Source organism: Electrona antarctica (genome assembly GCF_951216825.1).
Source record: "Electrona antarctica genome assembly, chromosome: 11".
NCBI lineage: Eukaryota > Metazoa > Chordata > Actinopteri > Myctophiformes > Myctophidae > Electrona > Electrona antarctica.
The window spans coordinates 44,729,835-44,745,464 of record NC_136792.1 but is presented as its reverse complement, the minus strand read 5'-3'; the positions used below and the strand labels follow the sequence as shown (position 1 = coordinate 44,745,464).

The following is a 15,630-nucleotide window of genomic DNA, read 5'->3' as shown; positions in this document are numbered from 1 at the left end:
ATCTGAAAAACCCGTTTCGTTGAATGGCTCTAGAGAGACTGTGTACCAATTTGCGTGATGTTTGGACAAAATCTGTAGGTGTACTGTCCAAAAACTTGTTTTGCACAAAGCGGCCTCCTGGTGGCGCTATAACAGGCCGTTCTGGAAATTTTGGGGCAGAGGTTCATCGTTGGCATCCAGGGAGTGTGTGTGCTAAATTTGGCATCGACCGGGTTAACGATGCCGGAGATTAGCTGTTCACAGACGGACGGACGGACGGACACACGGACACACGGACACACACACGGACGGACGGACGGAGTGCAAAACATACTCTCTCCCCATGCCTTCGGCCTGGTGGAGACAATTATAGACATATATAGTATTTATAATGATAAATGCATCAAATATTTATTTATTAGTATTATATGGCGATATCATTGGGCTTGTTTTGGCTTGTTTTTCGAGGGAAGATTTGGCTTATTTCTCTCGCTAAGAGTTGGCTTGTTTTGGGCTTGTTTTTGGAGGTGGGTTGGCTTATTTCTCTCACAAGAGTTGGCAACACTCGATGAGAGTCTCAGTGGAGCGCTTCCAAATGTCTGAAAGTCTCGCTCTCCCTCCAGTGTTATCTCGCGGAGAGGGTGGTGAAAACTTAAAGGGGAGATCATTCTAATAGGGCCACACTGGCCCCAGGCGACGGTGCAGCTGTGCAGGGGAGGAGGAGGAGGGCCAGCCACTGTCGGGGAGAAGGGACCGTAAATCTTCATACACCCTCCCCTCCCTCCCTCCTCTCCTCTCGTCTATGCTTCCACGCCCTCCCTCCCTCTCCCTCTGTTTCCCCCGGCCACTTTATGGACTCTGGTAGAAATGAGACTGTGTTTTTATAGATTCCTTCAGACCCTTTAATGTGTTTCATCTGCTGGAGTTCTTCACTGTCACGGTAGATCCCCCCCCCAAAAAAGAGGGCTGGACTGGATAGAGCACACATGCACAACCGCGGATTCATCAGTGAGCCAAGATCATTTCTTGTTTTGAAGGACTGATGCAAATGTTGCAGGCAAACTCGGGCTCTTGAAATATACCACAGAACTTTATATTTTGATATGCTACTGTAGGCGAGGGCTAACTTAACCCATTTTGGGCGGGAACCCCTTTTGGTGTTTCAAGCATTGTTATACTTTAGCTATTGAAAAATAGCAGATCTACAAGCTCATAGCGCGCCACCGAGTGGCGCGCTACGAGCTTGTAGGGCTGCTATTTTTGAAAAATCGTTAAAATGTGGCGCAAATCATTGAATATATATTTCAGAGCGAACATTTTTAACTAAAATATTGGCTTCTGGGGGGTCCCTGGAACTACATATTTTGAGATGGGGGTCCATGGCCCAATAGAGGGTTCCTTGAAAAAGGTTGAGCACCACTGACATAGAAACATGGGTTTTCCAGAATCTTTTTAGGATTTAGAAGCCTTTTTTTTTAATCGACCTCAGTCCAAAATGGATTAAGATCCATCAAACCTCTGAGCCCAGTGAGAACCCTGAGGTTCTGGCGTTACTAAACTTAATCCCAGCCGTCCTCTATTGACTGACTAGTTCAAAGGCTCATGGCATCTACTCTGCCAACCACAGAACTTGGCAAATTATCTTAGCTGAAGTGCCTATGATGAGGCAACAAAAGCAAAGTAAGAGAAATCGAAATGATGGCATCAAAACCACAGTTGTGAAGCACATGTCAGTGAAGATATGCCTAGAGAAGTAATGCTCTTATAGTATTTCTGAGTGCCTCCTCCTCACCGACATCTTAATTAGTTATCCAGCATGCAAATAAACCACATAGTGATATTTTTGTTGGCACATTAAAAGGGGACGTTGGTTGTCATAATACACTTTGCCACAAACATGCCCCCTTGGGTTTTTACATATTTGTAAGTAATTATACTTTCTGGCAGAGGCACAAGTTCATAGTAAAACAATAGTAATAACTGCAAAGCGGTCTTAAACCGCTTTGAATTGAATATTTGTTTATTATTTCTTCAGGGTAAAGGATCTTCTTACTCATAGTTAGAGATTGAGTAAAACAGAATAGTCAATTGCTTATTTGACCCGAGTTCACTTTATGTTTTCTCAAAGTATAAACCTGTTCTTCAATCCTGAAAAGCAGGCCATTAAAAAAACGTCTAATTATTATTTTGTGGTGATTTCAAGCGAATGTAAACTACAACCTGTCTCTTCTTGAACCTTTGGCATGCCAATACAGTAGCCACAGGATAGGTATATGTAAGATAATGTAAAGAGATGATGATAAGATTTAAAAAGAAAAACTATTTCTTGGTTTTGTGGTTTGACCATTTTGTTTGATTCTTACTCTTACCTGTACCTTTCCCGTGTTTCACTCTTACTGCTATTGCTGCTATGATACCTGAATCTAATCAATAAAGATTGATATTATCTTATCTTATAAGACGTATCACTGGTAAACCAGGAAGCCACAACAACCACCACGTTTACTAAGAACCTATTAAAATCAGACCTGTCTGAACGGAGTGCTGCTGTACTGTACGTGTGTGTGTGTGCGCGTGCGTGAGTGCGTGCGTGCGTGCGTCTGCGCAAAAGTGACACTTGGTGGTGAAAAAAATGCATTTCCGTGCTCGGACGGACCCAGCCAGCCAGGGACCCAGCCAGCCAGCCAGCCAGAGACACACATTGCTGGGCAATGGAGTGGCTGCACCACTCAAAAAGGGTTTTTTACATTTGACATGTAAGGCTTAGACCTCCAACCAAACAATAGACAAACCATAGTTCTCTCAATAATTGCCAAGTACTTTTTTTTTTTGGGTACCTTGACTTTGGCATTCCATAGAGTCAACAGGCTGAGAGAGCAGTATCAAAGGCTGTGGTTTATTGGCAGAGTGCGGTGTGGAGATAACATCAGCAGGTGAGCACTGAGCTCTCTTCAATGGGCCTTCCTTTATCTGTGTTTGCTGCAGCTGTTAGGGGCCGCGATAAAGGAACTCCACATCGCGGTGTGTGGGAGAGATGAGGATGATCACCGGGGCTGTTTTTGAACATAGTACATGTTCGCAAACCTGGCTCCCAGTAGAACATTTATTGAATACTTTTTTTTCTCCTACCGGGATGAGCTAAGAAACAGTGTGCAGACTTCCCTTCCTTCTCCAGTGTACGGCTGTACGCATTGTTGTTCAGCACCCTTGTACTTTTTTTGTTGTGGTGTGCGTACTTCCCTTTTTGCTCTCCATTTTATCAGTTAATCGTAAGTAACCTCACTCTAATTGAGGCGGTGTGGTGGTCCTGAGCTTAACTTGTTTTAGGAAGCAACTATTTGGTCGGTTCCAATGGAACCGCGATGTTTTCTATATGTCTACAATATTGGTGTAGTTGTATGCATGTGTCTAGACAATGCCTACACAGGTGGATGATTCTTTTGTTGCTAATACCAATATTCGGCTGGTACATCCTTTCATTTTGTGACACAGATGCCTAAAGCACAACAGTGTCCACAGGAAGGCTTCTTCAGACCCATTCCTTTGTTTTCATAACTTCATTGCTTCTTACCAGCATCAACACAGTGTATGTACTGTGACAATAAGGCGACATTAAAGATATCAAAGTGACGGAAGGCGTCTGAAGCCTTTCAGTGCGTGGTAGAGTTACTTTCATCTTTGTATGTATGATTGTTGGGGGGTATTAACAGTGTTGTGCGTCTTTCCTCCTCCACTGTCTCAAAGTGTTCGTTCACGTTTCGGCAGGCAACAGGGCTTAACTTATGATGAGTTAGTGTGATGACAGGGTGGATACTCCAATGAAAATATGAATCAGGTTATATTATAACATTCATTGTTTATGTGCACAATTGGGCTGTCAACGAACACGCCCTCTGCTTTAAATCAGCTGTGCATTTTGAATCAGGTATTATTCACTACCAGTTGTCATGTATTTCCTCTTGACAATGCACATTAAAAAGCACACATTTGAATGATTTTTTTCATTGTAACCCTGGAAACAGAATTCTGGTATGCTGCTGCTGTGAGTTTAGGATCCCCCCCTTCTTCCTCTCGGATGGAATGTTAAAATACCCTTATCCCCTATTGGCTTCAATGAAAAGAAAAGGAAAAAAAACCCTGTCTAACACTGAAGTAATGTTTACATTGTATAACAAAGAGCTCTTGAATGTGAATAGGCTGAACCCTGTTCAATTTATGATTAATGTAGTAAAAAGCAAACAGCGATAGAAGGAGAGTCATTGAAAAATATTTTTTTCAAACAAAAAGCTGTTTATAGTGTTTGCTATCTATTCAGATTATTGCTCACAATTACTTTTTTTTTACCTTCTGATGGTGGGCAAGCAGTCAAACATTTTCATAGTTTAAGCAAACTTCTATTTCAGGTTACCTTGTTTGCTCTCAGTAAATCCACACCCACTGAGCGCTATCTCGATCTGTGCAATGAATACTTTGATCTTTTTTTTTGTGCTAAACAAAATTATATTTGATTACCGATAATGGTAAACGGGCAATTATTTTAATCTGTTTGGCCCTTTAAAGGTCAATGCTTTTTCAATTAGATAATTCAGATATGTTTGTCATATTCGTGTGTAGACACACAGACAAACTAACAGCTCCCAGTTTCAGCCTGAGCCTGACGGGGCCCCGAAAAAGCCTGTCGGGTAGGGCCGGGTTTGGGCAAGGACTGTCTAAAGAGGACGAGCACCATGGAGCAACATGGCGTCGCCCGTACGGTCTTCGCGCCCCGTCCTCTTTAGACAGTCCTTGGGTTTGGGTCGACAATGTATGCAAATGGATTGGGTCAGGTATAGGGCTTGGGCCGTTCCAAAAACAAAAACAAAAAAAGAAGAGAATACTAGTACAAGTAAGTGCAAGCGCTGAACGGATTTTGAGTATAGGCAGACAAACGAGGCCTAACACACCAAAGCAATGGAAAGCAACTCGCAGACACACAAACATTGTGTTCTTTCAGTTTGTCATTTTTGTTGTTGTAATAACGTCCACAGGGCTCTAGTCCACTGTTTCCCAAACAGTGGGTCGGGACCCATTTGTGGGTCACGGACCGATTTTTATGGGTCACGACTCGAGTAAAAATCCCATTTTCTTTTCCTAAAAAATAAAATGATTTAAAAAGATTTTCCCATCCCCCCCAAAAATATATATTTAAAATATTTCATACATAAAAAAAGAAATTCCATGAATAAAAAATAGTAAGAAATAGTGAAAATAGCCGAACTACAAGCTTGTAGGTCTGCTATTATTACTAGTTTGGGTTCCGGGCAAATGTCTAATATCTCTTTTGGGTCACACGCTAAAAGGTTTGGGAGCCACTGCTCTAGTCTATTTCAAACTCCTGTGTTAAATTATGCGTAAATGGAAAAATCAGTCAGTGACGGAGCCTTTCTGTCACGAATAAACTCACCCGATAGAAGATACTGTAGTCTGACAGAGATAGATGATGTCTGGCATCAGTGAATGAAATATTGATTAAAGACAACACGCAACGCAAATATTATGTAATGGCATCACCAACTATTCACCCCTCCTTTTCTAACCTCATTTAGTTGTGATTTGAGCTGTCGTCTAACAGAGTGCGTGTGTGTGTGTGTGTGTGTGTGTGTGTGTGTGTGTGTGTGTGTGACTGTGTGTGTTACTGTATCCAACACTCACTGAGCCATATTCAAGTTACGATGTCCCGTATTTGTGGGAACTTGTGTAATGAGCCAAAAAGTCTTGACGCAAGTGTGTGTGTGTGTGTGTGTGTGTGTGTGTGTGTGTGTGTGCGCGCGAATGCTCGCGGCAGGTTGAGGTGGAGCAGACAGGCACATCAAATTACTCCCCTGAGCGATGTGATGACTATGGTAGCAGCACTGTAACACATACACGTAAATGTGTGTGTGTGTGTGTGTGTGTGTGTGTGTGTGTGTGTGTGTGTGTGTGTGTGTGTGTGTGTGTGTGTGTGCGCGCGCGCGCGCACATCTTTCATGCGTGCGTGCATGCACACACATGAACGCTGGCACTCTGACACAGTTGCTCTGACTGACAGACAGACAGACAGACACAGGCATGTCTGTCTTTAACCCCGCCCCCACGTACACACGTAAGCACACACGTACGTACGGTACTTATCCTACCCCTTGTGTCCACACGTCGAGCCAAAAGGTCTACCTCTTTTCTTATTCACAGAGCGGCAATTAGGAGGCGATGGCAGTTACTCAGAGGCATAAAAGAGTCACCGAGTAATAATAAAAACATTTTTTTAACTTCTTCTTTGTTAGAGTTCTATGAAAAGGAGCAACAGAAAGCTAAAGGAATGAGGGGATTATCTATTTATTTTGAGATGAGTCATTTTCAATTGCTTTTTTGTTTTGTTTTTTCTTGCCTGCACCAATTAACCCATTTTGACCTGAGATCAGATTCTAAAAATGTCGATTTTTCAAAAATAGCAGACCTACAAGCTCGTAGCGCGCCACTCGGTGGCGCGCTATGAGCTTGTAGATCTGCTATTTTTCAATTGCTAAAGCATAACATAATGCTAACACCAAAAGGGGTTCCCGCCCAAAATGGGTTAATAATGATATTCTTTGTGTTTACGTTTTATCTTGTACTAAAATAAACTAAGCACCCTTTTTATGGAGTACAATTACACTGTGATAGATGCAGTGTTGTTAAAGTCTCGAATTATTATTGTCTGTTGACACCACATTGTTATCACCTCGTATTAAGCCGTCGATGTGTTATCGCCAAACATTCTTAATGTCATCCAAACTTGTCTAGGTTTCACACCCACTGTATGTACTTGGTTGTTTCCACTCGTCTCACTCCCCAAACTTGTATGCATGCCTTTGTTTTTAATATTAAATAATACAGAACATACCGCCCACATTCCCCCACCCTCCCCAATCACTAGCACATCCAATATTCCCACCCCAGCATCGCCCAGGGCACAACACATAAATAATTAAACTGTAATGACAATGATAAAATTAAATTCATAAGAAATGAATTCAGCTAAACTCTTCTTGACCTTACATTTTGAATGTGCTTGAAATGTACTCGAGTTTAACCCATTAAGACCTGGAACGCATCTGTGTCACCTTAGCTTTTAACCATTATTTTATACTTTAGCTGTTGGAAAATAGCAGATATACGAGCTTGTAGATCTGCTATTTTAGAAAAATCGTGAATACGTGTGCAAATCTTTGAATATGTATTATTTTCACAGCAATTTCTTTTAACTCAAATGTTTGCTTCTGTGGGGTCCCTGGAACAAAATATTTTCAGATGGGGGACGGCAGCCAAATACAGATAATTCTGGGGGTCCTTGACATGAAAATGTTTGAGCACAATTAATACGTTTTTCAGAAAACTGTCAGGATTTGGAAGACATTTTGTAGAATCTGGTCTCAGGGTCTCAAGGAGTTTAACTTGTCTCTCTGTTATGTAGGCAGGCAGTGGGTGTGTGAACCTGGTACATGTGCCCTCTGTGGTGACCAGTCCCCGGGACATGTCTCTCTCTGACATGTCTCTGACTGTCTCTCTCTGACATGTCTCTCTCTGTCTGTGTCTCTGACATGTCTCTCTCTGTCTGTGTCTCTGACATGTCTCTCTCTGTCTGTCCCTCCCTAGGCAGTGGGCGTGTGAACCTGGTACCTGTGCCCTCGGTGGTGACCAGTCCTCGGGACATGTCTCTCTCTGTCTGTGTCTCTGACATGTCTCTCTGTCTGTCCCTCTCAGGCAGTGGGCGTGTGAACCTGGTACCTGTGCCCTCTGTGGTGACCAGTCCTCGGGACATGTCTCTCTCTGACTGTGTCTCTCTGACATGTCTCTCTCTGTCTGTGTCTCTGACATGTCTCTCTCTGTCTGTCCCTCCCTAGGCAGTGGGCGTGTGAACCTGGTACCTGTGCCCTCGGTGGTGACCAGTCCTCGGGACATGTCTCTCTCTGTCTGTGTCTCTGACATGTCTCTCTCTGTCTGTCCCTCCCTAGGCAGTGGGCGTGTGAACCTGGTACCTGTGCCCTCGGTGGTGACCAGTCCTCGGGACATGGCGCTGGCTGCGGTCATCTGCAGCGCCCTGGCCACCGTGCTGCTGGCTCTGCTGGTCCTGTGTGTCATCTACTGCAAGAGACAGCTGCTGGAGAAGAAACCCAGTGGTGAGTCCAGGATTTTAACCCATTTTGACCTGAGATCAGATTCTAAAAATGTCTTCTACATCCTGACAGTTTTCTGAAAAAGCTATGTTTCTATGTCAGTCGTTCTTCGATTTTTCAAAAATAGCAGACCTACAAGCTCATAGCGCGCCACTCGGTGGCGCGCTATGAGCTTGTAGATCTGCTATTTTTCAATAGCTAAAGCACAACATAATGCTAACACCAAAAGGGGTTCCCGCCCAAAAGGGGTTAATATTGGAAAAGAGAAACTTCATTCAAAAATTCCTTTTTACACCTGTGAGTGCCACCACCTTCGTCATCTGACGAAGATGTGACCGATTCATCGAAACGTTGTCATTTTTACCTGCACCCTGTGAATTAAAAAGGGCTTCAAATGTCTGTGATGCTCCAGTGTCTTCCTTCCTATATTCATCAGTTCTGCCCCTGAGACGCACCAGACTATAGAGCGTCGCAGTCCCGCCCCCTCGAGAGACCCGGAAAAGAAATCCCCGTTCATTTTCCTAATAGACTTTTCAGAAAGTATTTATTTAAAGACGTTTACGCTGCGGACAAAGCCAACTCTTGTCGTGACAAATCATGACAATAAACACAATGTTTTGGGCCAAACTAATAATTAGAAAGTAGAAAAAAAACAGCAGGTTACAACACTTTTTTTGTTGTTTTTCTTCTTTGTAATTATTTGTTTGGTCCAAAATATTGTGTTTGTTGTCATGATTTGTCACGACTCGAGTTGGCTTCGTACGGCGCTTAAAAGGTCTTTAAAAAAATACATTGGGATTAATTTCCTGGGCCTGGTGTCGTCATGAAAGGGGTGGGACTGCGACGCTCTATAGCCTACCTCAGGCTTGAGGCGCGGTGGAAATCTTTTTTTTATTATTCTTTTGAATAAAATGACTCGTCTATGAATGACTTGTCCGAATCTCTTCTCCACTAGTCACTCCCTAACATTTAATCTAGTTTGTATTTGTTGATGACATTGTCAATATATTAGTCATAGTCATCTTAGCTTAGTATTTAATTCAAGTTTTCCTCAGTGTATAATAAACGGTAGTCGACAAGCATTCTTCAGCACAGTTTTAGTCAACGAACTCAACAACACCACCAGCGTTGACGATGGAGCCGCTGTGTGTTTGTGTTCCCAGCCTCTCTCAGGGCCCAGGACGGGCCGTACGGGCCGTACGGCGGGGCAGAGCTGTCCTGTCTGGACCGCCGCTGGCTCCATGACTTCCCCCTGCAGAGACCCTGCTGCCAGTGTCACCTCGGCCCCGGACACACCTGTGGTAAGGATCCTCCTGCTACACACACCCACAAAAAGATGAAAGAAGATAAATCAGCATGATCTTTAATGGTGGTTTCTGAGTAATGTCCATCATGGCGACTGATGTAATTGTACGTAATGGACCGTGCTATTCGTCCGTCATGGTTTCTTCTGATAGCTGATGGTATTGCTTTCTCTTTTTTGATGTGGATCTACTGTCTGAATGTAGGCTTGGGCGATATTGATTTTTTGATATCGATATTGATAACGTGAATAATACCGCGATAATCGGTATTATCGGTTTTATTAATAAAACATTAATATATCACACTGACGGGCTGATTTCCCCTCTCCTCTCCTCTCCTCTCCTCTCCAGTCAAAATGTCCCCTCCCCTCCACTCCCCTCCCCTCCCCTCTCCAGTCAAAATTTCCCCTCCCCTCCCCTCCCCTCTCCTCTCCTCTCCTCTCCTCTCCTCTCATATTTACATGACGGTAAAATTACGATATTAGTATTATGACGGTATTCGGTATTATTGAGTGGTGTTTTATATACTCCGCGATATTACCGGTATTCGGTATTATTTATATACTCTGCGATATTACCGGTATTCGGTATTATTTATATACTCTGCGATATTACCGGTATTGATTTAAAATATCACGGTAAACGGTAATATCGGTATATTGCCCAAGCCTATCTGAATGTCGTTGCTGCTGTTCCTATCCTACATATTTATTTGGTTCTTTGCATCCATTACAGTAGTAGTTATGGTATTGTTTCTTTGGACCCAAGTACCCAGAGTATATTGTCATTCAACCACGGTGATGATAGTTACAAGTCATTTCTGGCCTCCTCACACACTGTGCTTGGTGGTATTAAATCACTTATATATATATATAATATATAAGTATATAATACCTGTATAATATATAAATATATAATACCTGTATATATAATATACAGGTATTCTATTGTACTTCACTGACCGGGGTGAACAGGGGCTCCGAGTTTCCCTGTGGCCATTCTTAACTTCACCACTTTTCAACCCATCTTCATATAATTGGTCCTCACTAATGTTCATGATAAAATAACAAATAGCAAAACGACTGTCATAGGAGGGCTGTGGGCAGTTCAGAAACCTGTCTTCCAGTAACATCATCATTAGACAGATTGTTTTTTAATTTGTAAACAATTTTTTATTTTTTCATATATATTTCGTTTTTTATTATCGCAAGAACGATGGCTTCCATAATTGCATTGTAACTTTTCAGGAATAGAAAGCCTGCAGTTTCTATTAACTTGGATTCCCCATCGATGATGTCACTGGTGGACGGGTTTCTGAACTGCCCACATCCCTCCTATGATGAGACACAGACAGAGTCACATTATTTTTACCATTTTATCATGAACATTAGTGAGGCCCAATTATATGAAGATAGGTTGAAAAGTGGTGAAGTTGTCCTTTAAAGTTGTACCGTACCTTATTGTTTTCTCTCTCTGCGTGTGTGTGTGCGTGTGCGTGTGCGTGTGTGCGTGTGTGTGTGTGCGTGTGTGCTTGTGCGTGTGTGTGTGCGTGCGTGTGTGTGTGTGTGGTGCTCAGCAGGCCCGGTCCACCTCATCCCGTCTCTGTGCTGCGATGAGAGCTGCAGTTTGGGGCGGAGTCACAACACAAGCCCGTTCCAGTCACAGATGAGCCTCAACGACGGGTGAGGAAAAGGAAAACCTTGCTATAAATCACAGTGTACAAATTGTAATTTACTTCATATTATATTATGACTAGTGTCAGGCTACACACACACACACACACACACACACACACACACACACACACACACACACACACACACACACACACACACACACACACACACACACACACACACACACACACACACACACACACACACACACACACACACACACACACACACACACACACACACACACACACACACACACACACACACACACACACACACACACACACACACACACACACACACGGTCTGTTTGTGAGATGACTGTCAGAGTTTACAGTAGGATTCTCCAAGGGGCCGTGTGGCTTGAAGCACTCAGGAACACGGAGGGAGATATTTATTTATACATGCAGCTGACCCCATGCAGCCCCGTCTCGTCCCCAGAAACCTAACCTCCGGTGAAGGGAGCGACGGACCGCTCTGCGCTGCTGGAGCGCGTCCAGAGTCCGTCTCCAGAGGCACCGGCACCGGTGGCGAGACGTGGCCGCTCATGGAGAAGAACCCGGAGCGTTGCTGTGAAAGCTTCAGCGGCTCCTCACCCAGGCACGATCTGGAAGCCTCGGGGAAGAGGTCGGAGGCAGAGGGGGAAGAAGAGGTGGTGGAGAGGGGAGGAGGAGAGGAGGAAGGAGGGTCCCGGTGGTCCAACGAGGACGCCGTCCAGGAGGAGAATCCCCCGGCGGACCGGAGGAGGAGGACCGGAGAGAGTTACTACGGGGAAACTTTGACAGACGTGTTGCTTCCCAGGCAACAGCCGTCGTCGTCGTCTTTGGAAGGTGAGTCCAGACGTTTCCCTCTGTAGCAGTTGGTCGAGGGTAACTTAGTATACTAGTGTATCTCCATGTTAACTCTACTACATTTCAAAGCCCAGGACCTACACTTAGAAGAAATACATTCTACAATCGATATGAATTCCTAATGAAAATGTTCTGAATTTGGTAAACGTCTGTTATTCATCATGTTTTATGCAAGTGGCTGAATAAATGCATAAAGTTAAGGTGCTCACTTGATGTTTCATAGTCACAGCAAGACCGGGTTTTATTCGTCCAACTTTTTACTGGGTCATACCAAAGAGAGAGCAAACACTCTTAAGTCCAGGAAACAAAACGACCTTATGTAAACGAAGCTTTGACAGGACTGAGCTGCCAAAGCTTCCTCTAAAAAACTAAGAAATATCTAAATAAATCCCGACTGATATGAACAGATACCAGAACAGGCAACACATTGTCAGACAATTTTTTTCTTTATATATATATATATCTTTATATTATGTGTGGATAGGACTATGGTGTCAGGACTGGTGCAGCCAGGGAGCTGGACTGGCTCTCCCTGAAGCAACAGTTTTCCGTAGCTTTAGACCGTGACGGAGGGGCGCCGTCTCAAGCGAACTTGAGCCACGAGAGACACCACAGAGCGAGCTAAAACGAGCGAGTTGCCGAATGTTGCGAAGTTCGCTAGAGCCGACTCAGCCCTGTTTGAGCTGCGAACCGATAGGCCGAGAATAGCAAATCCTCGTCCCCCGCTACAATGAACACGGCAGAGCGCTCCCTAGTACCTCACTGACTGACGGCTCGTCTCACCCAATCACAAGCCGCGGCGCTCCTTCCAGCCCCTCCCTTCGTGGTGCAGATAACGGGGGTCGCAGACTGGAATGTGGGGTCTCTCAGTACGTGAACAAGAATACATGAGATAATAATAATAATAATAATATCTGGGACTTATATAGTGCTTTTCTAATACCCAAAGACGCTTTACATGTGTGGTGGCCCGGGGGGGGAACAGGAGATAAAGACAACTTTATTAGAAAATAAGTAAAATAAGAATAAAAACAGTACATGTAACACGTTAAAAACACATCAGCTAGGGAATGCTATTCTGATGCATAAATACAGCTGACTCACGTCTCAAACTAAAACATACAAGGTATGTAACATCCTGGTTTAAAACACGGTTCTCATATTATGGGAAACCAAACATGTGCTCGACAACAAAAGTGGAATCCCCCCCCTTGGCCGAGATATTAAGGTTCTGGGCCAAGGCAGGGCTATTCTACTATAAATAGTCAATGCTCAAACAACTCATTTTGAAACATTCTCTCACATATTATGGTGTACTTGTGTGTGTCACATGTATACTTTGCAGTATTCAAATACATTCCCAAGTGTAGTCTAACCCATTTAGGCCTGACCTCAAAATTTAAAAAAAAATCTTCTAAATCCTCCAGTTTTCTGAAATAAATATTTTCACGATTTTTCAAAAATAGCAGACCTACAAGCTCGTAGCGCGCCACTCGGTGGCGCGCTATGAGCTTGTAGATCTGCTATTTTTCAATAGCTAAATTACAACATAATGTTTAAAACACCAAAAGGGGTTCCCGCCCAAAATGAGCTAAAACACACACACACACACACTATGCAAATACTCAATCACACACATAAAAGGACATTCTGCGAAACTCAAATACATCTAACGCACGCACACAAAACATTACTCTTGAACAGGCGCGTGTGTGCAGTTCCCCCCCCCCCCCCCCAGGGCAGTTATTGTGCCACGACTGCTGCTCTTAGTCTCTTTGATGGACAGGAACAGTGGTGTTTATGTCCGTGCGAAGCGGAATGACTCTGGTTAAGTATCACGAGATAGCGTCAGCCAGGCAGAGTCCAAGCCCCAAACCCTTTGATGTTAGCCATGGGGAGATATTGTTTTAACATGACTCATGTACACTCAGCCCCCCTCCTGCCCCAACTGGCCAACACTGGGTAGATAAATTACTAATGGACGGCGTGTGTGTGTGTGTGTGTGTGTGTGTGTGTGTGTGTGTTCTCCCACTTTCTCTTCCAGGATGAAATGGGTTTCTTTGGCACACACCCCCCCTCCCCCCTCTCCACCCTGGATGGACCTGACGACAGCCACAACCAGATCCAGTTTCAGAGACCCTCTCTAGCCTGCGCACACAGATAGCACTAACCCCCCCAACCACCACCCCCCCTGTGTGATCGGACAGCCTGGACCAGACTCGGACCCTTCCACCTCTAGCGGTCTCGCGTCGCCAGACAACTATGTTCCACAATCTCCGAATGCTATGTTAGAGTCTGGAGGTACTACAGCTCCCGAGAGCCGAGTAACGGAAGCCGTCTCCGCTGCTGCTCAGACCGGATAAGATATTAGACCAATTCACGATGCGGTGCTCCCATAGAGTATATAAAGGATAGAGACCTAACTGGAGCACTAGCCCCGCCCCCAATCTATTCATTTCGATGAAGTTGCTCAGTGGCGTTTTGAAGCACCCGGAAGACTGCCGGAAGTACCTCCTCCGGACCTCAAATTTGAGGTCCGGGGTGACGTATGGGTGACGTAAGGAGTGATGGTCCTACGTGTTAAAGCACTGGTCCGCCTGCAGTCCTTCCTCTTACCACTAGGGCCCAGTGCTTCAACGTTGGAGCGCCTCACTGGCCCCTTGGGTGCTCCTCATGGGACTGTAGTGCCGTTGCAAACACAAACCGAGACGGGAGCGTAGACTCATACGAGCGGGAGATTCATGTTATTCGTGCGTGGATAGTTTAACACAGAAAAGTATCATGGAATTGACAGCGACAAAAAGTGAAAAAATAAATAACACCAAAAATGAACTAGCCGTCTTAGCCTCAACAATCGGCACGCTGTTTTGCTTCGAGTAGGACTTGTTTTTTAACCTGACTCCGCCAGATGGGGCAGCAGAGAGTACACTGGGTTCCCCCCTCCTGCTCCCATCTGGGAACTATCAGGCAGACTTGATGCCCGGGCACAAAACGGCCTGGCCAATCAGCGCAGCTAGAGGCGGGATCAAGGCATACACGGGAGCAGGAAGGGGGAACCCAGTGTACTCTCTGCTGCCCCATCTGGCGGAGTCAGGTTACTTGTTTTTAGCCACTGCACCAAGTGAAGGGATGCGTCACATCCGCTTTATCGCTTACTCACGGAAAGAGCTTCCGTTCTCCAGACTGTATGACGGAAGCATTTGAAAATTGCGAGAGGCAAACGGTCTGGCCATGCGAGACTATTCCATCCCTGGACCCCTAGAGCTAATCCTTCCTCAAAGCGACAGAAGGGACATAAATGTACATAGAAAAATGCAAACAAAAAGCACTTCCCAGGTCAAAGAAAAGCACGAGGACAAAAGGAGTACTGTTGTACGCATGCAGTTGAAAGAGATGCAAAACCACAGAATGTGAGCTCGCTGGTCCGGGAGGTCAGTCGAATGAAGTTCAAAGTGCCGAGGAGCGTCGTGGCCGAGTATTTGTGGCACAAAGTGAATGAGGAGCGAGCGGACGGACCACTGTCCGAGGCGTGTATTCTTTTTTTTGTTTTGTTTTTAAGAATGTCTTGCATTATTATCACGTGTTGGTCTCTTATAGACCCCGACAATCAAGCGTCAAAAGTGATACGGTGCGCACTGAAGACAATCTA

General features: G+C 44.6%; 1 protein-coding gene across 3 annotated transcripts in view; it reads left to right on the top strand.

Annotated features, from left to right (window-relative positions):
• Positions 1-14,368, top strand: part of LOC306932522 (tumor necrosis factor receptor superfamily member 19-like) — a 36,115-nt gene extending 21,747 nt beyond the window's left edge. For 2 of the 3 annotated variants that reach the window (XM_079514357.1, XM_079514356.1), the window contains exons 6-10: positions 7,989-8,153; positions 9,314-9,451; positions 11,031-11,136; positions 11,572-11,960; positions 14,026-14,368. In XM_079514357.1, coding sequence (XP_079370483.1) covers positions 7,989-8,153; positions 9,314-9,451; positions 11,031-11,136; positions 11,572-11,960; positions 14,026-14,030 — 803 coding nt within the window. In that variant the 3' untranslated portion in view covers positions 14,031-14,368. The remainder of the gene's footprint in view (positions 1-7,988; positions 8,154-9,313; positions 9,452-11,030; positions 11,137-11,571; positions 11,961-14,025) is intronic. The other variant, XM_079514358.1, reaches the window with a different exon arrangement.
• Positions 14,369-15,630: the final 1,262 nt, after the last annotated feature.